Raw genomic sequence first — 27,692 nt, 5'->3', positions numbered from 1 at the left:
CCTAAGGATGCCAGGCTTCTTATCTGGTAATTATACTGAAAGACACCCCAGGGAACAGTTACGAAAACGTATAATATGTGGCAGCTTCCACTACATCATCAATATACAGCTCAGGTAAGTCTGACGGCTTGCTTGAAAAACCCTCAGGGCTTGACTTGAACCTGAGGCTCCTTTTACACTTCAGGACTCAGCAGTGGCTTAACTCCTCCTCTTGAACGTGGCCGTTGTAAAAGGCTGCTGGGGTGAGTTAACATTTGAAGGTTTCTGTTTTCTGTTGTAAGAAAGAAGGGATGAGATGATAGAGAAAAGGCTGCGTGTGTGTGTGTGTGGGGGGGGGGGGGGGCGGGGTATTATTCTCTTCTTTGGTTTTTGAAGAGGCGTTATGTTGTGGAAGGAAATATCCAATGATGATACATATACCGGTATATTAAAAACCCCTACCCTTAATAAAATAAATAATTAAAATTTTTTTTATGCACATCAAAGATCTGCAGGGCATGGGATACTGTAATGTACAGAAAGAATAAGGAGTCCGGTGGCACCATAAAGACTAACAGATTTATTTGGGCGTAAGCTTTTGTGAGTAAAAAACTCACTTCTTCAGATGCATGGAGTGAAAGTTACAGATGCAGGCGTTCTATACTGACACCTGAAGAGAAGGGAGTATCTCACAAGTGGAGAACCAGTGTTGACACGGCCAGACACAAGTAGCTGATAGAACAATGCATGGGCCTTACGCTGCACAGGGCTCCTTGGCATTTTGTTAGCTCACAATCATAGCTCTCCCTGGAAGAGTCTGATTATTTACGGAAGTGGCTTTGAACTCTGGAACTAAATGGAGCTTTGACAATGGCTGCTGATAACATCATGGCCATCTGCCCATTTGGGGGTTGATTAGGATCTCCAGGTGCACGGGCCATGTCGCCTGTAGCATGTACGTTTTGGCTGCTGTTTGTACACGTACTCAAAGGTGACTGTATCAGGCACACAGCGTGCACACCCGTGAACGGGAGGGAGCGGCAGAAACAAGCCCAAAGGGTTTAATTTTTTTCCATACAGAATGATCCATTGGTCTTTATGACCTAATTTTAAGTGTAAGACATAGGTGCCCACAGGAAATTGCATCCATAATTTCTTGTTGAAATCCATAACATGGTTGGATTGCAGGATAAATTGTTTGCAGCGTTGATGTAGCTGTGTTGGTCCCAGGATATGAGAAGTGGATGAGCAGTTGTGGCCTTTATCCATGTATCCATGTAAGTGCACATTTGCCTGTTTTGTGTGGACAGATGCAGCTATTTTGGGTCTAGTGTGTGAGCAGGTACCCACACTTTCAGCCTTCGATTTAGGCCTTGCCTGCCACACTGGGGATTTCAGCCTCTGGTGGTTGCCCAAAGCTAGACCCCCGAGTGGAGACTGAGTAAACTATTGTACACAGGTGTAAGGTGTACTATAGCCAGACCGGGGGCTAGACCACTGGCTGAAATCCCATCAGAGCAGTCCTTGGTGGGCCCTGCTGTGTGACAGGGACACCCCTGTGGCACTCGTGTCAGCCCTTTGTACTCCCAGAGCTTGGACGGGGAATATAAAACAAAGTGAGCTAGCCAGGCAGGGTTTCCCAGCTTATCAAAGTAAATATAGAACCAGCCTCTCAGAAAAGCTTGGGTGGCCTCCAGCCATGAACGCATCCAGTGGCTCTGTTGAAGGGGTGCTATGAGGATGGGGCTAGCAGTGAGGAATCCAGGCAGGACATTGACAAAGGAGAGAGAGGGCACTGCCACCAGATCAGGAATGGGGAAATACGGACTTAGGGAACCAGGGGATAACACCGTGCATGCACTGCAGATGGCACTTGGGTTGAGGGCACCTCCTTGTGACAGATGCCTGAGGCCTGTTCCTTTTCTTACACTTTTTGGTAACCCTTGTATAGGCTGTCATGCAAATAGTCTCCTTGAGCTGAGCTGCAAGTCTGTCCAATGCAGTATAATAGTACTTGGCATTTCTATAACCTTCTATCCAAGGGTCTTAAAGTGTTCTCCAAATGTTCATGGATTTAGCTTCATGACTCCCTGTGTTGCTGCCCCTCTTCCAGAGCTATAGTGAAGGTAACGGGGGTTGCTCAGTAAGCCTGTGGCAGGGACAGAAATAGAACTGTGCCTTAACCACACTTACAATGCTTCCTAGAGTGCTCTCAGCTCCCATTGACCTCATTGTCCTCTCTTCCTCCCTGAGCATCTGTGCAAGCCCAGAAATGGTCTAATCTGTAGTACCGGGCTTGAACTGAGATCTTCAAATCTTAGGACTGGTCTGTGCCCAAAGTTGCACTGGTTTATCTAAAGCTCTGATTTTAAAATGATGGAGTTAAACTAGTGCACACTCTTAAAAAATCAGTTTAAACCTGACTTGCAGACTAAACCATGGTAACCAGTTTTAAACCAGCCTGAGAGTCCACACAGGGTTTGGACTTAGTCTATTTTAAAATCAGTTTAAATTAAACTGGTGCAACTTGTGTCTGTAGGCAAACCTCAGAGCTGAGCTAGGATTGGAACAGCTTCTGTTCAATGATCTTAATATTTTGAGAGGTAGACATCAATCTGAGCTCAATTTTCTTTTGTAGGAAACAAAAGGGGATTGAATGAAGGAAAGAGGAATGAACCCATGAGGTTTGTCTGTATTTGTTTTAATTCCTTTTCCCCTTCACTCTATCAAGAAAGAGTACAGTCATTACAGCAGGCCAGATTCTCAGCTAACATAAATAGGGCATAACTCCACTCAAATCAAAGGGGCTGTCCTGCTTGCCACTAGCCGAGGGTTTGGCTCAATGTACTCTGAATACAAAGCTGGATCCAGAGCTTTCCCATGTTTAGGATGAGGCTGGAGAAGAGGAGTCAAGTACATGAGAGAGAGAAGTCTCACCTATGAAGTTTGGGGCTGGATTCAGATCTGAATGTCCCTATAGTTTGAGGTGTCTCAAAACTGAGATTTTGGTGGAATTAACTCTTCAGACAGAGCCACCCAAGGAGTTTATAGGTGGATCCAAAAATACAGGTCATAGTGTTCAGATCAGGGTGGGGCTGGGGCTGATTCCCACAAATCCCCATCCCTAAATAGTGTTGGTTTTTTTGCCAATACTCCTTGTTTTCCCTCTGTGGAGCTGTTTATTCACTGCAGAGGGAACTGCGAATCGTATGGTCACTTTATTCTACATAAGCTTGATAGATTTTTCACATACCCTCTCCTAAGGCCATCTGCGGAGCATGTGTTACCACCATGCAGTGGCAGATGTGAGTGGCTAGTAGAGCTGTGCACGAGCCTTTTGCTGTACAAAACGTGTTGAGGTAACATTAGCCCACAATTGTACCTCCTGTGGTGAAGCGTCCCATTGTTTGTGAAGTGGCTTTGAACCGTGGCACTGAATGCAGCTTGGACAATGGCTGCAGATAACATCGCAGCCCCAGTTCCTTAGGATCCTGAGTGCATGGGGCATGTCGCCTGTCTCAGGAAAAATTAGCTGATGTGTTTGTATCAGTACTGGCAGAGGAGTTCCTCAGAGACATGACGTATATGTGCTGTGGGAGAGCGGTAAGGACCATGGTGGACGGGCAGGAGAAGTCCTCTGATTCCACCCCCCATTAATCTCCTCAGAGGGTCCTGTCCTGCTGTCGTAGACACAGAAATTTTAATTCTTCCATCCTTGTGATGGGCCATGATTTACTCCATGAAGAGTTTGATTTCTTTGTTATTTACTATTGGTTATCACCATTGTTAGTATTTTATTTCAATGGGAGAAAGTTCACACCTTAAGGAGGTGGAGTTTTTGTGTTATTGAAGTGCATTGGAGTCCCAGTCACGGGCCAAAACCCCATGATGCAAGGTGCTCTACAAACAGAACAAAGACTGTCCTTTCCTCTAATGCTGACCAACTAAGTAGAAGATGAGACAACAGATGGATACAGACAGAGGGGGGAAGTGCAGGGAAACAATATTGGTCAGCACAGTATGTACTGGTCTCGGCACACTAGTGGCCTAGCCATTGTCAATTTTGTTGTAGGCATTGTGGCGGAGAAGAGTTTGAAGGATAATGAGGTGGCTTTGCAGACAGTTAAAGGCAGCTTTTCCTACCTGTGGGAGCAGCATGAAGGTGTTTGTTGGAATATGTAACAAGTGGGCAATGAAGGCTGGTGTCATGGGGCCGATTGGAGGTGGAGTTCAGATCTCGATAGTGAATGAGAGTTGACAGGGTGGAGATGGGCCATGAAGGGCCTTGGGAGTGAAGACAAGCAGCTTATGTTTGACATGACAGAGAAGGGTGACGAGGCCACAGCAATGGGCTAGTAAAATGATTTTTGCAGCAGCATTATAGATTCATAGATTCTAGGACTGGAAGGGACCTTGAGAGGTCATCGAGTCCGGTCCCCTGCCCTCATGGCAGGACCAAATACTGTCTAGACCATCCCTAATAGACATTTATCTAACCTACTCTTAAATATCTCCAGCGATGGAGATTCCACAAGCTCCCTAGGCAATCTATTCCAGTGTTTAACTACCCTGACAGTTAGGAACTTTTTCCTAATGTCCAACCTAAATCTCCCTTGCTGCAGTTTAAGCCCATTGCTTCTTGTTCTATCATTGGAGGCTAAGGTGAACAAGTTTTCTCCCTCCTCCTGATGACACCCTTTTAGATACCTGAAAACTGCTATCATGTCCCCTCTCAGTCTTCTCTTTTCCAAACTAAACAAATCCAATTATTTCAGCCTTCCTTCATAGATCATGTTCTCAAGACCTTTAATCATTCTCGTTGCTCTTCTCTGGACCCTCTCCAATTTCTCCACATCTTTCTTGAAATGCGGTGCTCAGAACTGGACACAATACTCCAGCTGAGGCCTAACCAGCGCAGAGTAGAGTGGAAGAATGACTTCTCATGTCTTGTTTACAACACACCTGTTAATGCATCCCAGAGTCATGTTTGCTTTTTTTGCAACAGCATCACACTGTTGACTCATATTTAGCTTGTGGTCCACTATAACCCCTAGATTCCTTTCTGCCGTACTCCTTCCTAGACAGTCTCTTCCCATTCTGTATGTGTGAAACTGATTGTTCCTTCCTAGGTGGAGCACTTTGCATTTGTCTTTATTAAACTTCATCCGGTTTACCTCAGACCATTTCTCCAATTTGTCCAGATCATTTTGAATTATGACCCTGTCCTCCAAAGCAGTTGCAATCCCTCCTAGTTTGGTATCATCTGCAAACTTAATAAGCATAGTTTCTATGCCAACATCTAAGTCGTTGATGAAGATATTGAACAGAGCCGGTCCCAAAACAGACCCCTGTGGAAGCCCACTTCTTATACCTTTCCAGCAGGATTGGGAACCATTAATAACTACTCTCTGAGTACAGTTATCCAGCCAGTTATTCACCCACCTTATAGTAGCCCCATCTAAATTGTATTTGCCTAGTTTATCAATAAGAATATTATGTGAGACCGTATCAAATGCCTTACTAAAGTCCAGGTACACCACATCCACCACTTCTCCCTTATCCACAAGACTCGTTATCCTATCAAAGAAAGCTATCAGATTGGTTTGACATGATTTGTTCTTTACAAATCCATGTTGGCTATTCCCTATCACCTTACCACCTTCCAAGTGTTTGCAGATGATTTCCTTAATTACTTGCTCCATTATCTTCCCTGGCACAGAAGTTAAACTAACTGGTCTGTAGTTTCCTGGGTTGTTTTTATTTCCCTTTTTATAGATGGGCACTATATTTGCCCTTTTCCAGTCTTCTGGAATCTCTCCATTATGAATGGATCCAGGTGGGGCAAGATGCATTTGTCAAGACCGGAGAAAAGGATGTTGCAATATTCAAGACATGAGATATGGAAAATCTGGGTAAGAGTATTAGCTGTGGGGATGGATAGAAAAGTGCTGAAAGAACCAGTGAGATTTAGACATAGCCAGTGTGTGAGGACCTAGAGAGAGGCCCGAGTTGAAGATGCGGCCTAGGTTATGTAGAAATTGAAGTTAGTGAGCAGGAGCGGCGCCAGAGTTTCTGGTGCCCTAGGCAGAATTTGGGGGGCGGCATTTTGTGCACTCCCCATGGGGCATGTGGGAGCTTCTGGTTCCACTCCCATCGCGCTGCTGAAGAAGGACCCTCTGCCAAAATGCTGCAGGTGACAGCCGCAGTCATTGAGCTGCTCAATTGCCTGCTGCTGTTTTCCGCGGCACGTCGGCAGAAGGTCCTTCTTCAGCGGCACGACGGGAGCGGAACCGGAAGCTCCCGCATGCCCCATGGGGAGCGCACAAAATGCCGCCTCCCGAATCCTGGTGCCCTAGGCGACCGCCTAGGGTTGCCTAATGGAAGCGCCGGCCCTGTCAGTGAGGATGAATGTGGGAGACTGATGCACAGAAGAGAGAAACAGGCGTTGAAATCAGAGAAGAAGGCTGATGGGCAAGTGCTCAGTGGATGGTAGATGACTGCCGAGAAGTTCAGCTGTGTTGCGAAGGAAAATGCAGCCACTGGAGTTTTCTTCTGGCTCAAGCATAGTTATCCTCTCCAGCAACACTGAGAACTGTGGAATATTTATCGCCAGCGATGGTGTGAGATCCAGAAAGAGCTTAGTCCGATACTCAGAGCCCAGGGGACTGGGCAGGGATAGCAGATGGAAAACCAACTTTTTTGAAGCTATTGCTGATTAGCCTTTTCTCTTCTTTTTTTTAGGCAAACTGAGCACGTGTGTGGTGTGCACAGGCCAAAGGGTGCTCCGCGTCTTTCCTTAGAGGATATGGCCCTCAAAACATGTCAAGCAAAACTCACTTCACATGTACTAAGATTACAGAGCAATTGTTTTGCCTCCAGACTACCTGCATTTACCTTTCCTGGGCTGGAGGTACTGTCAGCCTCCCCTGTAAAGCATTAGCTCCCACTGTGGCCAAATCCAAACAATAGCACTGCATCTTGCCCATCTCTTGAAATGGCGCCTCAGTCTGTTGGCATTGCGATAGTGACGGCTTGTTCTAGACATGTTGTCTGGGAGGTTAGTATGACCTGGTGTGAGTCTCATCGGTTTGGTCACTGATTGGGTACTCCATGTAGAATAGTTTCTATTTAAGTGAGTTTGCTAGCCAGTTTCAGGTGCCTGCTGGGTTTAGCAGGGAGGAGAAGGCTTTGGGCTGTTGCACCTGCAATTTGTCTGCTGTTGGTAACAAATTGTGTGTATGTTTTGTGCTGTTGCTGAGTATGGGTGGGCTGCTCTGTCTAATTTGGGGGTGGTTGGCAAAGCTAGTCGAGAACAAAGGGAATGGTGAGAAATAGAACCTATGCCACTGGAAGTCCATCTGAAGAGCTGGTGGACAAGAACACAGTAATGATGGGATGGGGATGGAGATGGGGAGGAGGAAGGATTTTGACTGCCTGTGATTTCAGGTTTAGTAAGATTTTTATGGTGAATTCCTGGCCTTTAACAGTCGTATCCTGTTGTCATGGCACCCTGCTGAGTATCCAGCGCTTGCCATTTGGTATTTTGGTTGGGGCTGCATTTTTCTGGTCACAGTGAATTACAGGAGACCACTATCCCAGGTTAATTATTTTTTCTAACCTGTTACCTTTATGGATTGATTATTAATACTTGGTCCAAGAAAGATCTTTTCATTCTTCCTGGCAGGGCAATAATGAGTCAAGAACACAGGAACGAAGCACTGGCATAAATGAGTTTTGTTGGTTGCATTTTGTGTGGCATGCCAAGAGTGCTGAGCTTTGGGAAGTGGCCCAGGGAATCCTTATTAGAGCTGCATTCCATAGTCACTCAGGAAAAACACACACAGCTCTGGCTGCATAAGGACTTCAAGTTTGAATTTTTTATGGATCAGTAAAACGGGCTCCATGTTCTCTAAGGAGATTTTCAATGTGCCTCCAGTTTGTCTCTGAAACTCTTTCAGATCCTAATATGGATGTTATTAGGGAAGATTATTCTGGGTACAGAACTAAGTGTGGCAGGTGCTTTTATCTAACCAAGTGTTTTAATGTGGGCTGCTCAGTTTCACCTCTGTGGGCCGCTGAGAACTTCCATCTCTCTGTTCACATTACTCAGTGATTGCTGAGCTTTGCACAAGGAGCAATGGACAAGGAGGAAGTAGGAAGTCCATATACGGAGATGTAATTTGGTGATACCTGAAAGCGTCAAACAGGAGCTGAAAAATAAACGGGTAAATTCATGCTGCAGGCAAAGAAGCTGCTTCGGTGTGATCTTCTGTATGTTCTTTCTCAAAATTCCAATGTGATTATCTGTACTTGATGCACTGGGCCCAATTTTCTCCACCCTGCACATTGTGTAGTAGTCACCTCTCTGCAGAGTGAGTGTGAAATGCTATCCAGCTCCCTGAGCTGCAACACAATGAAGAATCAGGCCTACAATTTCTTTCCCTGGTCCTTAATTCACACAGGTACCTTCCTGGTATTCCTGTTTGGCCTGAGCTCTTATTCAGGCAGCTCTCTAGCCTTCTGTTCCCTCTTTCTTGTGTCCTTGTCTACACTGAGGAACTGAGGTATGTTTAACATGGTTTTTAAACATCACTTAGCACCTAGTGTAGACAAGGGCAGAGGTGTTTAAAGATGCGGTAGCTGGTTGCAGTCCCCCATACTTGATGTAGGTGCCAGTCTGCGCTGGTGCAGCATGACTGCGTTAGGGGTTTATTGCAGTAACTGTCCATGGAGCATGGGTTTCTGTAGCATAGACAGGGCCTGTTTCCTTGGACACCTTGTCTCCTTTGCGGGTGGGTTCCCCCTTTGCTCTGTGATGTTGCCCTGATCCTGAATGCTCTTGGCAGGTACAAGGACTGAAGATGATGAAGGTTTTGGGCCTTGTTCTCTGGGGCTTGCTGATGCCAATGCAAGTTTCAGGCACAGGACGCTGCCTTGTCCCTCGAGATTCATATGAAAGGGGTAAGTGACTCGGGTCATGTGAATCTGTGCACTGTGGGGCAGGATGATTGGGGATAAAACCGGCCTCACCAGGCCCTTTTCTTTCTCTTATTGAATACTTCTGCTCTGTTTGTTCTTGCATTTACTGATTCATTTTGTGGCAGTCCCAGGTCCTCTGACCTCCTGTCTCCTTTAGGAAATTCAGACGGTCTACTGCACTCCTCTCCCCTCCTGCCCATGAGTTAGGAAGGTATTTGTCTCTTCCTTTTGAGAGAGAGGCAACAGAATAATCTGCCCTGCAAGGAACATGGCAGTCTTGTCCCTTGTGAAACAAAAACGTCCCCAGAACACATTATGGCAAACTTTACAAAGCAGCCTGTGACGTCATGTCTACAGGACTGGAGATGCAGGTGTTTTTGCAGATCCCAGATGTATGTGTGCAAATCTGGGTTTTTGTGTTTGCAAATAGCTGTGCAAGTGAAATTGCAGGCACAAATGTCAAGCGCCAGGTTGCGTGTCCTTTGAAGAATTGGCTGCTCAAAGGACTCGAGGAAATGCTTTAGTTTCCATTGGCAGCAAAATCTGGGAGCTGTACTCAGTTCCTGCTCTCTTCATTGATGGAGATGATGCCATTTGCTGTGTCAGACTGAGAGGAACAGCATATGGACAGGCCGCTTTGAGTCACTGCTGGCTTTGTGCAAGCCTCTGTGCCAGAATCTCCAATCTGCTAAAGCCACTCGGAACTGTGTAAGCATCACAAAGTGGCTGGCATTAGAGAAGTCACTATGTGCAGGGGCACTCACATCTGGAAAGCTAGTGAAGGCCAGCTGGAGAGAGGACGCCCAATCCTCCACTGGTTTCCCTATCAGGTCCTTGAGTGGTGATATGCTAGTGGTGTAAACCAGGGCAGGTTCTGTGCAGCCCCAACGAGCACCAGAGCTGGTAGAGCCTGAATCAGATCTGCCCTGCAGCCACCACCCTCCAGCGCAGCTTGCATGTCGTGAAGGATCAGGGTCACTGAATTTGTAACCATACAAATGATGGTTCGAGGTTCCTTACCCACTAGTTCTGTGTATGGTGCCCCTGAGCACGAAGCACCCTTTCATAAACACAGATATGGGCCTGATGCTGCACCACATTGTGTTTTTACTCCAGCTTTACGCTGCTGTACGTCTCCATTGGTTTCAATGGACTGAAACAGAATAACGCAGTAGGCCTAATAATCTAATCTTGTGTCAGTTTTCAGCTAAGAGTGCACTGCATTGAAATCTGATGCTTTTTGCTAAGTCAAGAGAGTACTGAGAATTCTGAACAAGTGGTCATGCCAGGATCAAGTATTAAAAAACCTGTAATATTGTACCTACAATTTTACATCTGCAGTCACATATGGGAGCAAGGTGCAGGTGACAGAAATTGTGCTTCCTTTGCTGCACCCATAAATCAGTTCATTAGACACCTAAATTCTGTGGTCTGCAGCTACAATTGATGGAGAGCACAAGATCAGAGGCTGGGCTAAGATTCCTCTGCCTGTTTGGCCTGTTAGCGTAGAGAAAGTGACCACTTAAACCGCCTTCTCTTGTATCCAACTTGAGCTCAGTGTCCGAAACAGTAGGTCTTGTGGAACATTTTTCTTTACAGCCTGTGAAGAGTCAGTAACTGGCCTCTTCAAGCATGAAATGGAGAGTCTCAAATTCCCAGGATCAACAATTACTTTAATCGCTATCAATGGGTGAGTAACGAAAAATAGAATAAAGGCTTCTGCACTATGCATGTTCCGTATTTGTGTCACGGTAGTGTGTGGAGGCCCCACTCTCAGACCAGACTAAAGCTGGGGTTGGGAGAGAAGATGAGGAGAAAGACCGCCCCCTTATAACTTTTAGCCCTAGTCACTGTGTTATGGGGTCAGGTCAGCAGATAATATTTATGAATGGGGCCCTGAAGCAGCCTCCTTGAACATCTGTGCCTGGTTTCCTTTCTGACCTGCTCTGATTTCATTTTGCAGGTTGCATGTTGCTAAAGCCACTGTGCTCCCAGTGAAATCCAAGTACATTCCTGGAGTTGGGGTCAAGGTGGGATTTTCTGCTAAACTCAAAATCCTTGGCACTTGGTGAGTAGAGCTAGACTTCTCCCTGTTTCCTGTGTCTCTGGCTCCCTTTGGCTTGCTGCTAGATGGCTTTCTCATATGGTTGTCTTTCTCCTCCTCCCTCTGGACTGGCTAGACCAGATTTGTAAGATATGGGGATAGGCTTCTGTGGAGTGAAGGCTCCATTTAATGAGTCATTTAAAACTGGATCCCTAAAGCACTGGTGAATCCGCTGCTGGGAACAATCCTGCCATGATCTCAGATGGTGGACTAAATAGCCTATGTCATTTGTCTCTAATTTTTCCATTGATCCCTTGTGACTTCCTGTAAATGTGGATTTGAGCCCAGGCCTCCAGAGGGTAGAGTGCACTAATTGAACAAAGCCGCTGCCTGGAGCCTATAAACAGCGTCCCCTGAAGGAAAACCAGGAGTGGACTTCTCTCAAGGGGATCAAAGTATTTACAACCCTTCCTCGCTGCAAAGCAAATCTACACATGTAACACTTGCACCTTTCATTGCTCTCTTTAGGACCAGGTTCTGCCATCCTTGCTCACATGGACTGTTCCCACTGCTATCGGGGGGGACCCATGGAGGGGAGGTAACATGCAGTGTGAGTCAGGGTGTGAGAATCTGGCCCTGGGCTATTACTGCACAGAACGCAATCCGAGGAGCCCTTGTGGGGTGGCCAGTGAGTGAGTTGACTGGTGGGAAGAACAGTGGTGGTGGCAGGGGTGGAAGGAAACTGGTTTTGCTCAATGTACACACCCTGTATTTGGAAACAAGCCTCCATTTACACAGCGTAGATCACAGAGTTGCCGCACTGTGTGTGACTGTCTGTTTCATGTGTGTTTGTCTCTGCAGCTGGTCTACCCTCTTGTCTGGCTTGACCACCATCAACGTGCGTGTAGACTGCAGTGCGCTCGTACTGCTGCCTAAGTATTTGCCGCTTACCACCAGCGTTGCTGTCAAGGATTGTCAATGTGCGGTGGTTCTCAAGGACATCAGTATCAACCTGCTGTGAGTGCCGGTGTTCTGTGCTGGGTCTGTCAATATCACCCTGTCACTCTTCACTGGATACATTTCCATTTCCTGCCTAGCGTCTGTATGTCTTACGTCCGTCTTTATCAGCAGAATGGCTGAATTCTGTTGAGTTCAAGTAGCCAGAGAAGTAGATTCCCATGTGGTCCAGTATATTACAGTGCCATTGATTTCGATTACAGTGTGAACTCTTTGGAATGGGGACTGTCTCTTGTTCTGTGCTTGTGCAGAGCCTAGCACAAAGGGGCCTGTTCTCTCGTGATGCCGGTTTTGGGTTTTGTTGGTTTACTCTCTGTAATTTTGCATGCAGCGATATCCATGCGAGCCTGACAGCCAGCCTAGGGAACAACATCCTACTGGCGTTACAAGTCAAGGTAAGTTTCCTACCCAAACCTGCCAGTTGCTGATGTGTGGAGGAGTAAGGGTGATGTAAAATACGCCCCACCCCAGCACCTCTGGATGGCTAGTCCAGGCATGACGAGGGAGGGGAGAGGATTTGCCAGACCCCCTCCCACCTCCCCGATCCACCACCATGAGCTGGTGGGGGCAGAGCATTGGCTCTGACCTCCTCTCCATTCGCTGGCCCGTGTGAAGTGAGAAGTAAGCTGCACCGCCACCTTTGTCAGGACTGCAGTGGGTTACTCCTCCCTCCGGAGCAGAGAAGGTTTTATGATGCTGCTTCCTCTTACTCCAGGCTTAGAGGTTCATTCTAGCATTACCCGCTGGCTGGTGTGTCTGATCTGTAGAGGGAGTGAGGCCATCACACCCCTGGATACGAAACCGGGCTCTGTAGCTCATGTTGTAGAGACTCCTGCTTCTAATCCCCACCGTGGACCAGGATGGCAGCTGTCACACCAGCCCTTGGTGTGAGACGGCAAATACATTCCTGTAGCCAGTTATTCCCCTCCCTGGGCAAAGGGTGGGAAGGCGTCTGGCCCAATATCTTTGGCTCCCAGGGGGATTTCCCCTCCATGCCTTGAGCACAGAGCAGAGCCCAATGAGGAACAGAACCTCTGTCCTCAGTGGTAATGGTGCTAGGCAATGTCATGGGGCTCCAACCTCTACTTGCCTCCTTAAAAAAAAAAAATCCCATCTGAAGATGTCACTAACCACTGAACAAATCGCAGGGACAGAAATACTCCTGTCAGTGAAAGTCACCCAGACCATCGCAGCGATTTCCTCCTCCCTGATTGGGTCTCTTGCTTTGTGTTACAGACGCCTACAATACTTTCAGCTTGTATTTCCTTCGGGCATTCAAAGATGCTGAGTGAGATTAACTGTAAGTGCCACGGACTATCTTCCTTTGGATTTTCTTTCTGTGTCCAGTAAGCTTTGTGCTTTTGTCAGCCCATCCAGAAGCTCTGCATGTGTAGAGACCTGCTCCTGGCGCTGCTGCCTTTGAGTAAGACGATCCCAGCTGTTGTATCTTTTGTCTTTATACAACAAACGTAATATGAGGGAACCACCTGGGCATAGCAGGGTCCAAAGAACACTGTTTACTGAACATACACCGCATGCAAAGCCTACCTGCCTATATACACTGCTGTTCTGGGTGGCAGTTCCTGTAACACAGAGCACAACCAGAGAGCTTACAGACTTCTTAAAGGAATTCTGTCCTATTGCTGCCTTTGCAATGTGGTGCTGGCAAAGGCTTTTGTGAGTGTCCTGGATAACATGCTTATGTTAGAAATGTTGTTGGAGAGCAACAGACCCTTTTGTTGGAAAGTGACAGGCACGAACTTTGGCCACATCAAGCGCAGAGATGGAAATGACCATGAGAAAAGCTGCCGTGGAAGGAATGGTCATAGGTGTCCTGGGTTCTCTGCTCACTGCTTGGGCTGTATCTGAGGAATAGCTCTGCCTGGTCTAGCCACCCCAGCCTGTCTCTTGCTCACACTGCGGCCCCTCTCAGGCTCCCTCTTTGTGCTGGGCCCACTGGCCAGTCACTGTGTTTTCCCCATTCTGAGGTATCAGTCTCCCTGGACTGGCTGCCTGGGTATCGTTCCCAGCAGTCGTCCAATCCAAGGCAGTGCCACTTCCCCAGGGGCTGGTGGGGAATCCAGGCCTGCCCACTTCTCTGGGTTCCAGTTCAGGGACCCTCAGATCAGCTGCCGAAGTCTGCACCGTCCCCAACCTCGCTGCTGTTTCCTGGAGCCTTTTCCCACTCCACCCCTTCAGGCTTCTGCTCCACCACCTGGGTAAACCCTTCCTTCAGGGACAGGGTCCCCGGCATCTACTCTCCCCCGGGTCTCCGCCTTTCCCTCTCTAAGCCCAGACAGTGACTGCTGGCTTCCATGCTGCAGCCCCTTTCTTCCCCCAGCGCTCGACCTTCAAATAGCCCCACCTGCTCCTGCTCAGCTGGGCTCCGTCCTCCTTGAGGGATTGTTTGTCAGCCTGATCCTCCCTCAGGTGTGGCCTGTCAGATTGCTTAGCCCTGCTGAGCCGCATGGGTGCTTCCCAGGCTAGTGTGGGGTGACCACTCCAGCACAACAGATCATGGCTGTAGGGGATGGATGGATGGCCTGCAGCACATCACCGGGAGGTCAGCTGCCAAGCGTTCGAAGCTAGTGATGGACTGAGAAAGCTTCCGAACATTCTGCTGTGATGTCACCAATATTCGTACGTGCATGTTACTTACTGACCCTCTTCCTAAACACCACAGCAGCCCGGTGGAAAGTAAGCGTAAAGCAGCTTTTGTCAGGGACTATTAGAAGTGTTTGGGGCGGGGGCAGGAAAGGATCCCCCCATCTCTATGGTTCAGGGTGTGTCTGCACTGGAGCTGGAAGGTGTAAATTCCGGAGGGAGGAGATGCTCCCATCCCGATAGTATGCTAAAAACAGAAGTGTAGCCATAGCAGCACGAGCAGCAGAAGGGCTCGCTGCCCTGTGTGTGTACCGCTGGTCTGAGACAGGTTTGTGTTTGGGGCAGCCAGCTCCTTTTGCTGCTTCCATTGCTGCAGCTACGCATCTATTCTTAACACACTAGCGTGCTCCGAGCTAGTGCAGGTATGTCTCCTTGAGCTGGAACTTACCCCTACCTCTAGCATCCACGTACTCAAAGTGTCTTACTACTCAGCCACTCCGCTGCAGCTTTTAAGGTCTATAGGGTATAGGTGAACTAGAATAGGGGCCTGTATGGAGTTCCCCCCTCACTGTCCTTAACGTTATCTCGGAGAGGCATTACCGGATCTGAGTGCAGTCTGCACAGCCTTCCCCCATTGTCTGGTGGAGTGCTCGTGTCTCTGCTCTGTTCAGGGATGGGTGAGGGGCTGTGTTGGTGGGGGATACAGCGTTTTATCACAAGACTGAATCCTTTTCTGTTTGACTGGAATAGTAATCAAGGCCCAGTGTGTCCTGGGAGTTTGTGGAATTCATCCCTTGTAGCAGAACTAGACTCTAGAATCTTCAGCTTACAGTGAAAACAATTAGTTTTCTATCCTTCATGTTTGTAGAGAGAACCTTGAACATGTGGCCAAGTGTAACCAATACTAGGGCGTCTGCCTGAGTCTGCAGCCATCCTAAACAATATCTGAGAGCTTTGAACAGCCCCATTCATCTCAGTGCGTGGTTGACTTACAAACATAAAGACAACAATTGGCAACATATCAAAACATGAATATGTGGGAAGATCCTAAAACAAATGGAATTCAATAATAATACCTAATAAATGACACAGGGCTTGCTGTTTTGACTTTACTTCTCAGCCTCACATTTAAATTTACAATACACAGGCTTTAGATGTATCACACGCCGACACAGACTTTTCATTACACTGCAGCACAATCCAAGCACCTTGCTGCAGAGCTTAGGTCCAGCTTGCGGCAGAGTATGTTGGGGCTTGAAGATAACATGTATTTATATGCTGCTTTTTGCCACAAATTATCCTCACAGCCTCCCTTGCCTCAGTCATTGACCAGTGTCTTGGTTTGTCTGGTTTTCTGCTTTGTCTAAGTTCAATCAAATGCTCTTTGGGCATGGAATGCATCTTTACCTGTGTTTGAAAATGACTGTGGTGCACGTTCTCTCAGTTCTGGGCATGAGGACAAGGTGACTGTCTCTTGGAAGAGGGGGTTCTTGTATCTCAATGTCATTTATATCTAATTCTGACAAGTTTATTGGAAAAGATGTTCCATTGATTGGAACCAACCTCCTATCTTTAACTTTATCTGCAATTTTGCTGAAATCCCAGCTCAAGGTTGTGCATCTCCCATCTGCAGTGATTCTCCTCCCTGTTTCTGGTACATGTTGTAAATGTTTTTCCTTTCCATGCAGCTGTTCTCCCGTTTGAAAAGGGAAAGCTCCTGTATGTGGCTCAAACTCCAAAAGTAAATGACCAGTTCATTGAAATTCCTGTACTGGTAAGTGTGTAGACTCTACGTAATATTTCTGAGACTAAGATTTCACAACTTTCTTACGCTGGATCAGCCCTGAAACTCTGAAAGGTGTCTGAGCTTTCTTACCTTCTGTGACCTTGGTCAGAGAAATGAGTGACAGAAAAACCTCAGGGTAACTTGTCAGCTGTCAGAATAGCCATAGTCTCACATAGGGATCCATTCTGCTGCCTTTATTCATGTCAGTTAGCACTTACTCATCTAGGCCCTGATCCTGAAAAGACTTACTCACCAAATCCACGGCAACCCAGCAGAGTGAGAACGAGAGGGTTGCTCTGCAGATAAACAAACCTAATTGATTCACGGCTTGCAGTTACCCAGATAGGCAAATTCAAATATTCCAGATAGGAAATAAAGCACATTTTTTTAACGGCGAGCATAATTAACCCCTGGAACAGTTTCCCAAGGGATGTAGCAGATGCTTCGGCACTTGACGTCTTTACATTAGGCTGGGTGTCTTTCTAAGAGATGCTGCAGCTCAACCAGAAGTTATGGGTGTTCAGGTAGGAAACAGCAGGTGAAATTATCTGGCCTGTGCAATGCAGATGATCACAATGGACCCTTATGGCTTCGTAGATTGCAAGGCAAGATGATGTGGTTTAACCAACCGCGCAGGATTTGGCATGGCCGCTGGCCATTGCTCCTGTAACCCATCCTTACACATGGTGGCTCTCTGTCCCCCTCTTCTGCCTGGACCACATAGAGGTGTATGAATCTGACCTGGGTCTTCTAGTTCAGGCAGAAGAGGCCCATGCTTTTCCATCCCAAGGTCATAGTTTCAATCCCCTCTTCCATATAGTCTGAACTGAATTTACACTTTGCTCTCTCAGGGGGTCTGATCCTCCTGCAGTGGCCACCACTGGCTCAGGGTTGTGGAATTTGTGCCTCCCTTACTAGCAAAGGTGAATCAAGTGTCTGGCAAGTGATTTTGGATTACAGGGTGGAGGGTGAATCCTCTCGTTCTGCTCCATATGCCAAGGACACACCTCCCAAAGGGCCCACACTTAGAAGGGCTTTGCTCCTTTCTGCACAGATTTGGTGCCCACACCTATCACTTTTGTTGCTGGAAATTATTCATATCCGTACTGAAGGATCGTGAACTGAGGCTATGGAGAGTGTTATGTGCAGAGGAGGCATGAATCCCTCCCCTCAGTACTGCATGAGTAATTTCTTTCTCCTTCATTTTGTGCCTTTGCCAGTTAGAATAATTATTTTAGACTCATAATTAAGGGGCTTTTCGTTGTGTTAAGTGGCTTTTCTGATCTCTGCTTTCAGACGGAATTCCTGGCTGACAATGGGAAGAAGATCCCCATTCCGCCCCTCTCGGAGGACTTTGTGATATTGCCACAAATGAATCATACTTCTGAGGCCATAGGAGAGAATGTCATCACTTCTATCCTCTCCTACATAGTCTTCAATAAACCCCATTCCTTCTCTTGTACCCCTCAAACGGTGAGTGATGCCGTCACTGGAACGTCAGGGCGTTACTGTGGAGTCAGGGTCCTCCACCAAACCCTTCAGCCTCCTGGATCAGCCCGGGAAGCTCTTGATTTTAGGAGCCCTTTCCTAAGCACCTGCTTGTCTCCTGTTTTCACTGGCCCAGCACGGGGAGCTATATAGAAGAAGGTGCGTTAGAGCGCAGCACCCAACTGTCCTGCAGCCTTAAGGCCTATCCCCCTGGATCTGAGCTCGGGTAGCTGGGCCAAGCCTCTGCGGGTGCTGCAATGTCCGCGCTGCTCTTTTAGCACACTAGTGCATGCCCTGCTAGCATAGGTCTGTCTGCCTGGGCTGGGACACTGGCTCCATGCTGCAGGTGACCAGGCTAGAGTGCTGGGCGGTATAATGAGTAGAGCGGTGCGGCGTTGCAGTCACTCTAGCTATATCGGCGTGGCTGCTGGTGGTTTGAGGACTTGCTTGAAGGATCTCTGAATGAAGGGTTTTTGGGGGTAGAGTATAAGGGGAGTTGGAGAGAATCAGATGCATGGGGCATAGACAAAGGGGAAAGCCAAGGGAGGGAATAGGACGTCAACCAGGGAGAGGAGGTACAAGTGGGAAAATTAAGAGGGGAATTCAAGGGAAGACCAGGGAGGATTAAGTTGGGAGTACAGGCAAGAAGCTGAATATATACAAAGGAGGCAGTGCATGTTCACTAAATATGCACTTTTTATGCAAATGCTGAAATTGTCTAATCTCCAGCTTTCTAGACCTGGAGCCTGATCAGGTATGGTGCTGCCTCTGTGGGGTTTGGAGATCTCTGTGCAAAGCTATATCCCTACTGATGCAGCCGTTTGGTCTTCATTCTCCTGAAAATTAAAAGCTATAGAAAGTCTGGGCTAGGAGGAAAAACCCACAGAATATGGTTAGAATTAAAAAGGAAAAAAAAAAAGCCTATGGAGAAGAGCCAAATAGCACTGCAGGTCTTTACTGACCCTGACAGGTGGGGGTTCACAGAGCTTAGTGGGAACAAGGACAGAGATCTAGTCAGCTAAACCCTATGGTCACCTGCTCAGACCCCAGCAGTTTTAGCTGGAAAAATAGGTTGGTTCCAAAACTCGCCACGCTTACTGTAATGGCAAAGGAGAACATTCCGGCAAAGTCTGATGAGATGAGGTCAAACTGTATATGAACTGCAGTTGATTTTAAATGGTTCCCTCTAGTTCAAACAGCTGGCACTCAAACTTCCTTTGGAGCTGGGGTAACCATGTGCTCCATGTTCAGAGGCAGCCCTGGGGCATGGAGCTACAAGTCTCATCACCCCAGCACGGGTTGTGCCCTCTGCAGCACCTGTACACTTCACCTCTTAAAAACACAAAACAAAAATACCCATTCAGTGGGGCTTCATGTGGGTGGAGTGACCATCCCCTGAAGGAGGATGATGATGAGACAGACACTGTTGGGGAAGGTGCAGCATTTTCAGCTGACTGTTAATTTTTGAATGCAGTGTTGTGGTAGCTGTGTAGGTCCTAGGATATCAGAGAGACAAGTGGGGGAGGTGATACATTCTATTGGACCAACCTCTGTCGGTGAGAGAGCCCAGCTATGGAGCTTATGCAGAGCATGACGTGAAGAAGCTCTCCATGTAGCCTGAAAGCTTGTCTCATGCCAACAAACACTGGTTCAGTGACGGACTTTATTTCATCCACCGTGTCTCTTTCATTTTTGTTTCAGTTTCTTGACACTCTCTCACTGGAGCTGATCCTCTCTGAACTGATTGTTTCCAAGGTGAGTCCCCCTCAGTCACACAGTGATAATTCTCTGTCAGACCAAATGTCACATTGCTTGTCCTGCTGCACAACAGACCTTGCTGATGTCTGTGTTCATTCCGTGCCTGACTGTGTAGGGGCCGGGGCACCTGGGGCCTTGGCTCTTGCTACCTGTGCTGCTGTTTAGTTTTTTTTGTCCCAGCTACATGAACTGATGCTCTTGCACCCTCTGAGAAAAAAGCAGTCCCCCCAGAGAGAGGGGAGTATTGTCCTACTGCAGCCAGGCTGTGACTGCTGAAATGGAAAGCTGCAGGCCCTCCAAGAAAATTGGCTCATCTTGTATGTGTTGGAAAGAAACAGCCTGTCGGGAGAGGAGGCAGCGTTTGTCAACAGAAAAAGGGGGTGAAGAGAGTGTAAGATAACGTGAATCTCCATCCCAGTGAGGTGTTGGGGTTGACGGGACTTCTGAGATCACACGAGCAGGACAGTCAAAATCTGCATTTGCTGTTGTATCTCTGGGGATTACACAGTATCTACTGCTGCACCTACTGCAGGGGCTCAGAATACCTCATCATGCCCCTACTGTCACCTGTCATCTCCTTGTCTTTCCTCTCCAAGGTCCATGGGAGGGCCCATGTCCATCTCGTTGTGTGTGTTTTTCAGGTTAAATCTAGTCCTTGACTCCTTTGTTCTCACAGTGCCCAACCTGCACTCCAATCTCTTCTTCACTGTTCATCGTTACCAAAGTGGTCACACCTCTGACAGTCGGTCTGGATGTGAACCTGTGCGCCATGAATCTCACTCTCAGCCTGCAGATAATGGATAAAAAGGGAAACAAGAAACCTGTGCTCCTCATTGCTTTGAAAGCAGTAAGTACTGAGACAGAAAGATCAGATTTAATTCCAAAGGGTGAAAAATGGAGGAGCTGCTGCCCAGTGGATACTGGCTTTCTGTATGCAGAGGCTGCGGATGGGTTTGGGTTTACAGCAACATGTCATTCATTCATATTGATGAACACGTGCTCTGTATCTGTGACAAGTTTAATTCTGCAGCTGGAGGAGTAGCATCCTTGCTAATCGCTGTGAAAGCTAAGCATTAAGCAATGGTTTTCGGTAGATCCCAGCTCTGCTTAAAAAGAACCTCTGAAAAATGCACTCTGCTCCAGGCCATATTGAATAACCACAGTGCAGCTTGCAGAGCATTGTCCCATCCGTGGGAATGAAATATTATTGCTTTCCAGCCTTAAACTTCATCCACAGTCACAGAAAGAATCCATCAAGCTGCATGGGCTGAGATTTGAACCGTGTGGTTAGACAGAGTCTGGCTCAGGAGGGGCCAATATCCCAGTAGGAAATGAGACCTTGTCCTTGGCACTTCGTGCTTGTGGTGTGCAGCTGGACAGAGCTGGGACGCAGCACTTTGCTGAAGCAGCACTTTTCTAGCAGCTCCATCCTGTCCTGCAGAATCCAAGCTTGTGTGTTGTTATAATAGCTAAGTGTAGCCTTCCCGGCTGCAGAACAGACCTGCCGAACGTGAGCGGACTGCGAACTGACGCAGCGCGAGTGCCACCTGACTGCACGGTCTGACAGAATCCATGGGGGCCTCTTGGCCCAGCAGTTCTGAGAGAAGCAAACAGCCTCTGTTCAGCTCAATGGGGTGTTGACATTGAAGTCCTATGAAAGCATTTTAAACTATCCCCTCCCTGATCAATTTAGCAGAATTCTCCAGCTACTCTGGGAAAGATCTTGGACCACTTAATTTTCCCTTTCTGCCCCTTGATGAAAGTAATGGCAAGGTGGCAAGGGAAGGCTTTGCTCAGAGTTCTGAGCGTTCATGTGATACCAGTGAATTCACTGAGGGACCATGGTTAGTTTCCTTTCTCTGAGTAGCTTAACCCATGCAGGGAGGAAATGTCCCTTCTGTATTCTGCAGATGATGGTCTGTTCTCCAAGCTCAGGTGCTGACACTCAGATCAGATGATTTGGTGACTCACTTCCTCCTTGCAGGAACTCGGTTTGGCTGCCACCCTCCAGCTGGTTGAAGGAAAGGTGCAATTCACTGCATCCCTGGACAGGTATCAAGTCTTCCAAGTATTGTCTCCAGAATGGGTTAATATTAAAGACTAGGATCCTGAGCAGAAGAGATGGGCAATGAAGAGAGCAATGGGGCTCCCTTACCACCTGGGTTTTAGGTTTTTAGATATTTTGAGACCTAAACTATGGGCTAATGATTTTGAGATTGATAAGTCTGAGCTGGTTTTTTTCCACAGATTGCATTTCAAGCTGCTTTCCTCAGTCGTGGGCCCTGTCATTGTAAGTCCTCGCTTTTATTAACCTCTGTGGTATGCTAGGAAGCAGAAACAAACTTTTGTTAGAAATCAGGAGCCTGACTCTTCACAGCTCCTTTCCATCATTCCAGCAGGATACTGGTCCCTAGGGGAACGCCGGAATATGAGGCTGCTCCTCATAGCTCAGAGATGGAAAGAGGGCTCTATGATAGTCACTAGGTCACTAGTATAGGGCATGGAGGAGCAAGTCAGAGGGCACGGCTAGGGTTCTCAGCCCCCCAGGGGCCTGGATGTATGACTCAGTGAACTATATGTTCTTACCAAACTTTGTTGTTGTTGCCTTAAAAAAAGATTTTTGTTGGAAGATGGAGGGGACCCACTGCAGGTTTGTTATATAGTCTCATACAATTTTATTTTGCTCACAAGACAAATGTTTTGCTAGTCCAGCTACGTAGGAGGGATAACTTGGCATTTTTGCATCAAGAACAAAAGGCTTTAAATTATTTATAAAAGCTCTGACTGGAATTTTGAATGGTTGTATCAATTTTCCTCTGTCTGATGGGAAATAGCGCTGCATAGGCATGGCTGGGCTCTGTGGCTTTGAGTGCAGAAGGTGCCTTTCAGAAGGGGAAGGAAGAGGGATATTGGCTCTGGCTGGGGAGGGTGGGTCTTAGAATACTGGGCAAGACATTGCTGCTCCCACTCATCAAATGATGCTTTTTCCTTTGAAAAATGTACAAACCCAGCATGGCTTTGATCAATGGATCACGGTGTCTTAGCACTTTATACTGCTGCCTGTCACCAGGATGTCTAGGCCCCTTTCACGTAAAATGAACAGCAATAGCAAAGTCTCTAGGGGACTTCCTGGAGTCATTGGCACTTCTTCCTTTTTGGGGAAAAGACTCTGCTGGGGGTAAGTGTTTGGGTAGGAGAGGGTGGTCAGTGCTGAGTGTGTCATTCTGCTGTGAGTATCATTCTGGATTCACTTAATCTCTAGGAACTTATTCCACAAGTGGGACTTCTTGCCCCAGGCCCTGTCTCCAGCTTTCACATGCTTTGACCTGATCTTTGTGATCTCCATTGTCCCAGTGGGGTGCAAATGTCTTTGTGGTTCATAGATGGAAATTTGGTCTGATTGGGAGCCAGTGGAGGGACAGGAGCGTGGATCTGAAGTACTCACAGAAGCCTAAATGGATCTGGTAACTGCTCTCCTAGAAAACAAACACACTGAAGTTCTTCCAGGCCCAGCTGAAATCCAGTTGCTGCTAGATTGTTTGGGTGGCATCTGTAGATGTTGCACATTGTTGATGTACTTACAAGGTCATCCCTGTGTTTCAGATTATACGTCTTCAGGTGCCCTTGAAAGCTTTCATCCTGAAAATTATACTAAAGGAGATCAACTGTAAGTCCAGTTAGATGTTTTCTTCAGTGATTTTTTATCTGCCAAGTACATAGTCTACTTCTCTGTGGGCTGTGTTAAGTGATCACAAATGCCTCATGCAGTAATTCGCAGAAGGCACTCCATGTCTTACCTAGGTAGGTAGGTAGGACACATGCTGCTGCCTTCATGAGATAGTGACCGTGAGAAAAGGATTTATGAAATGGAGACTCTTTTAAAAAAGGGCATTTATGGGAGTGAAGTTCCCTTCTCACTTGCCCTCCATCTTGGGAATTCCCTTTTACAGGGCTGTCAGAGAGAGAACCTGAAGTCGCACAGGAAAACCACTTGAGAAATGTAAAAGCTCCTGCAATCATGCTGCTTACTGAAATGCCCTCTAAAGCTTCCCTCTCCCAAATGGCTTCCTCCAACCAGCAGAAACCCAAGCACTGAAAAAGTAACGAAGCTGCAGCATAATGGGCTGCTTATTGCATTTGTACATGAATTCTGGTCTCTGTCCCCTCCCTCCTCCACATAGGTCCTGTCTCGGCCTGTCTGTTTATCACGTCCATCAGTTGCATTTTATCTTTCAGCTGCAAGCTCTTGGGGGCAGGGAATATCACTTCTTAGGTGTTTGTGCACTGCCTGGCCCTGGGCCTGGTTGTGTCCTTTCGGTGCTACTGCAGTATAGATATTTAATAACGGGGTGTGTATGGTACCGAACACTGAGGCCCCAACTTTCCAAAGTTCATTTCGGCGCACACCTGAGTCTGTGTAAGCCCAGATGCATGCACCAAATCAGAAACACACACGAGTGCCCCTTTAATTTGGGCCTAGAAACTGGCTCTTCAAATCCCGTCTTGATCTGCTTTCTTCTGACGATAGGTGTGGTGTTTACAAGGTTTTTTGTCCTCCAAGCTCTTTGGAGTTTGCAAACCATATACGAGTTCACTAACCACCCTGGAGTTATATATCCTGGTATGTTCACTCACCACAAAACCCTAGTTAAAGTGTTCGTGATGATTAGTAACTTCTCTGATTTTGTGCCTTTCAGAGGCAGCCTCTTTATCTGCCTCTGGCCACTGGATCTCTAGGTGCTTCCAGAGAGCCATAATCCCTGTACAAACACTGGACCACTGCTCACCTGTTCCATGTGCTAGGCAGGCAGGTTGCTTTCTGCCCAGATCTGCAGCAGCAGCAGTGAAGTGGTCCCACAGCAGTGATGCAAAGCCATGTCCCACATTGCCTGGTTTTGAAGAAAGCTCACAGGAGCAAATGGAAAAGATGTGCTGGGTTTTCCTTGTGGCTCACTTGTCACACCTAGGTTCCAATCAACCCAGTGTGCAAGAGAGGGATGGGCAAAGTCCCCTTGCCTAGCCTGGTGGAGATGGGCTAATCCCACAACCCTGGCACCGGGGTCTGGATGTCAAACAACTGAGGCTGGGGGTTGTTCAGATGCAGCGTTGGGGTCTGGCTGGGCCCATTTGCAGAAATAGAGTTCATGTGTCACTGAGATGCTGTGAAAAAGGGCAGGATGGGAAAAAACAAGAAAATAGCGTGAAAAATGGAGCCCAATCAGGGAGGTAGAAAAACTGAATTGAAAAACCCAAGTACAGAATCTAAATACATGTATTGGGCTGGCTGGAGGCCACGCATGCACGTGCACGTGCCCTGGATGGAGGACACTCACCTGTACCAGCCTAGCTTTCTTTCTGCTGCGCGCTTGGATTCTTCTCCCCCTAACACAGAGCCCTAGGTATCCTTCAACTAGAATACCAAAATCTCTGACCCACCTTGGTGTTGTATGGGACAGATTTAAATGACAGGGCAAATGGGATTCATCTCTGGGCCCCTGACCCAGCGAGCTTTCTGCCCACTTGGATCTCCCAGTGAAGCCAGCACAGGGAGACTAGTAGGATGAAGCCTGAATTCACTTTGAGACCCCCCTGAGCCCAAAGGAAAATGTGCCAGGTTTCCCAGCAGGTTCACCTCCTCATAGCATGGGTGGTCACCAATCCAATCTGACTGAGAACCAAGCAAAGAGCACCCGTCTCTAACATTATCTATAGCACTATAAATGCATATGGCCCCTGCAAACCTGAAAGACCTGTTCCATGCACCATAGAGCTTCACTGATCACTCCCGCCCAACCGTTATATTGTCTCCCAGTGCTCCAAGCTAGGCTGACTAAACTTGGCAGATGCGTGAAATTCTGCATCTGGCTCCTTGCAGGCTGTGAGTGCTGAGATATGTTTGTTTGTTTCAGTTTATCTCCACTTAGCAAAAATCCCAATCTTTAGAGCACCAGGATTGAAGCCCAGCTTTACTCATTGCCACCCTTCTAAGGTAAGGTTTCTGAAAGGGGCGAAATCTGTTCCTTTGGCACCATATCACTGCCCTTTGCTGCTCCTCTGTGTCATCTGCAATGGGGAGGTTTCTTTTCAAAAATATCAGGTTACATAAAACTACACTTGAAAATTTGCAGTGCTCGTATCTCTTAGGAAGCCATCTCCTGCCCCTAAGCTATAGCTGGGCTGGCTCTGGGCATGTTTGCACTGGGAGAATTCCCAAATGAATCCACATGCCAGTGTGGCTCTTATTGTCCATAGAGAGAGAGCACAAATTGTAGCAGCCATATTTTAAAGGGATCTCAACCCAGCCAGCTTTGCATGTGCAGTGCATTTTACCTGCTGCTTTCTGCATGAAAATGCAAGCGAGAGAAAGACTTTTCACACCATGTGCTTTGTATGTGAAAGCTTCCACTAGCTTGTGGATCCGACAGAGAACAGAAAATTGCAGGCCTGGAAACCACATCTTGGAAATGCTGATTTCCTGAGTGGCGATAACACCCTTGAACATGCAGGGTAACCTCTTAAAAGGCATGTTAGCTTTCTGTGTCCTTATGTAGTTTCACACATAGGCTACTAAAAGAGCACCTAATGGGAATTCAAAGGTGCTAGCTTGCATTGGTGTGGATGTTAAGAGGACTCTTCAATTGCATTAAGCTAACACAACTGAAAAAGTCAGCCTCTTTGCCTGAGTAGACGTGGCTTGGTGACTGATGCATTTCCTTTAAAAGCTGCAGTATTCTCTACCAGTTCAGTTTTGTAAAGTGCTTTGGAATTCCAGGCCTGTGCAGGGTGCTTACTTGGTTTAAAAAAAAAAACAAAAAATTTTTTTTCTCCTTCATAAGTCTTTTTTAATAAAACTCGGAATTCTTAGCTCTCTCAAATTGCTTTGTTTCCAGTAGTCATATCTGACCCTAGCCAGATTAAATGTTTCCAACTCTCTCACCACATTGCTCTGATACTAAATCCATAACAGTGTAGCCCACTTCCTTGAACAGCTTGGACCGAACTTACTGGGTGAAAGAATCCATCCTTTGGAAATGAACTGAGAATTTCTCCTTTGTTGTTCTAGCACTGTCTTGTGTGCCATAAAAAACTCCGTAAAGGGTGATATACCAGGCGAGCGTGGTGCTGATTCACCTCTGACACTGAGGAGAGAGAAGAAAGAGTGGCACAAATGAGAAGGTTTAATTCATGTTCCTTTTTCCAAAATTTTGATTCAACCTTTTTACTCTGGGGAAAAGTTGCCACATCTATTATGGAATTTCAGCTGAAGAACGGCAGTAGATCCGATTGTCTCCTTGTTACTTGGATTTACTATTTTTCAAATCAAATCTGTCTTGAGTGATGAGTTTCAGGGAGGGTTTGGGATTGTGGTTATTGTTCTATTAGTTTCCTTTGGTTACTCTGTTAATAAATCATTCTTCTTAGCATGCCTGCTGTGTTCATTTCACCCCACTGCAGGATTCGGTTCCCTATTTGATAATTCATACTGCTCTCCACTCCCATATAAGAGTTGTGTATTAGTAATTCATTCCATCTGCTGTTCTTCGTTGTCCAGTGCATATAGGTTGTACATGTATACATGCACTTATACACACACCACATTAATAGTTATGTGCATGGTATTAATATTTGATTTGTGTGTGTGTGTGTGTTGGGTGATCATGCTAAATTGTGTTATTCTTGCTCGCTTTTGCTAAGGCATATGTCCCACAATGCTCTGGGACACGTATGGTTTGGCACTTGGCTTAGGCGGATACACAAACTATCCAAAGCTAGATGGACAAATGTTCTAAACATAGGAGCAATGCGGCGTAAGGAAATCATGGAAGCTGTATGAATGCTTTACTTTAGGGAGTGCCTTCATTCCCCTTAACTATTCGAAACAAAAGATGGGAAAATACCGGAGGCACCAGAGACAACGCTGGTTAGTTACACTTAAACTTTAAGTGTGTGAACAGTGTTCTGCAACTTGTAAACAGCCATGCCTTAAAAGATTGCTGTTTTAAGGAGGCATTCGGGAAGCACACCTTCTGGGTGAAC

The 27,692-nt window shown here is 47.0% G+C and overlaps 1 protein-coding gene across 1 annotated transcript; it reads left to right on the top strand.

Moving 5' to 3' along the window:
• Positions 1 to 8,116: 8,116 nt before the first annotated feature.
• LOC115635188 lies at positions 8,117 to 27,078 on the top strand. Its single transcript, XM_030533531.1, has 14 exons — positions 8,117 to 8,154; positions 10,922 to 11,026; positions 11,864 to 12,019; positions 12,351 to 12,414; positions 13,256 to 13,319; positions 16,312 to 16,397; positions 17,706 to 17,882; positions 19,599 to 19,652; positions 20,332 to 20,502; positions 21,640 to 21,707; positions 21,903 to 21,945; positions 23,259 to 23,322; positions 25,565 to 25,644; positions 26,719 to 27,078. The coding sequence occupies exons 1-14, from the start codon at positions 8,117 to 8,119 to the stop codon at positions 26,755 to 26,757; spliced, it is 1,209 nt and encodes a 402-aa protein (XP_030389391.1). The 3' UTR covers positions 26,758 to 27,078.
• Positions 27,079 to 27,692: the final 614 nt, after the last annotated feature.

This window comes from Gopherus evgoodei, chromosome 14, assembly GCF_007399415.2.
Source record: "Gopherus evgoodei ecotype Sinaloan lineage chromosome 14, rGopEvg1_v1.p, whole genome shotgun sequence".
Taxonomy (NCBI): domain Eukaryota; kingdom Metazoa; phylum Chordata; order Testudines; family Testudinidae; genus Gopherus; species Gopherus evgoodei.
Note: the sequence above shows the minus strand (reverse complement) of the source record. Positions and strands in the feature narration are given on the sequence as shown.

Coding starts and splice junctions, on each gene's coding strand:
- LOC115635188 (XM_030533531.1), top strand. CDS start 8,117: ATGGACAAGGAGGAAGTAGGAAGTCCATATACGGAGAT. Junction 8,155..10,921: donor GGAAGTCCATATACGGAGAT/GTAATTTGGTGA, acceptor TTCATTTTGCAG/GTTGCATGTTGCTAAAGCCA. Junction 21,946..23,258: donor CAGTCGTGGGCCCTGTCATT/GTAAGTCCTCGC, acceptor CCTGTGTTTCAG/ATTATACGTCTTCAGGTGCC.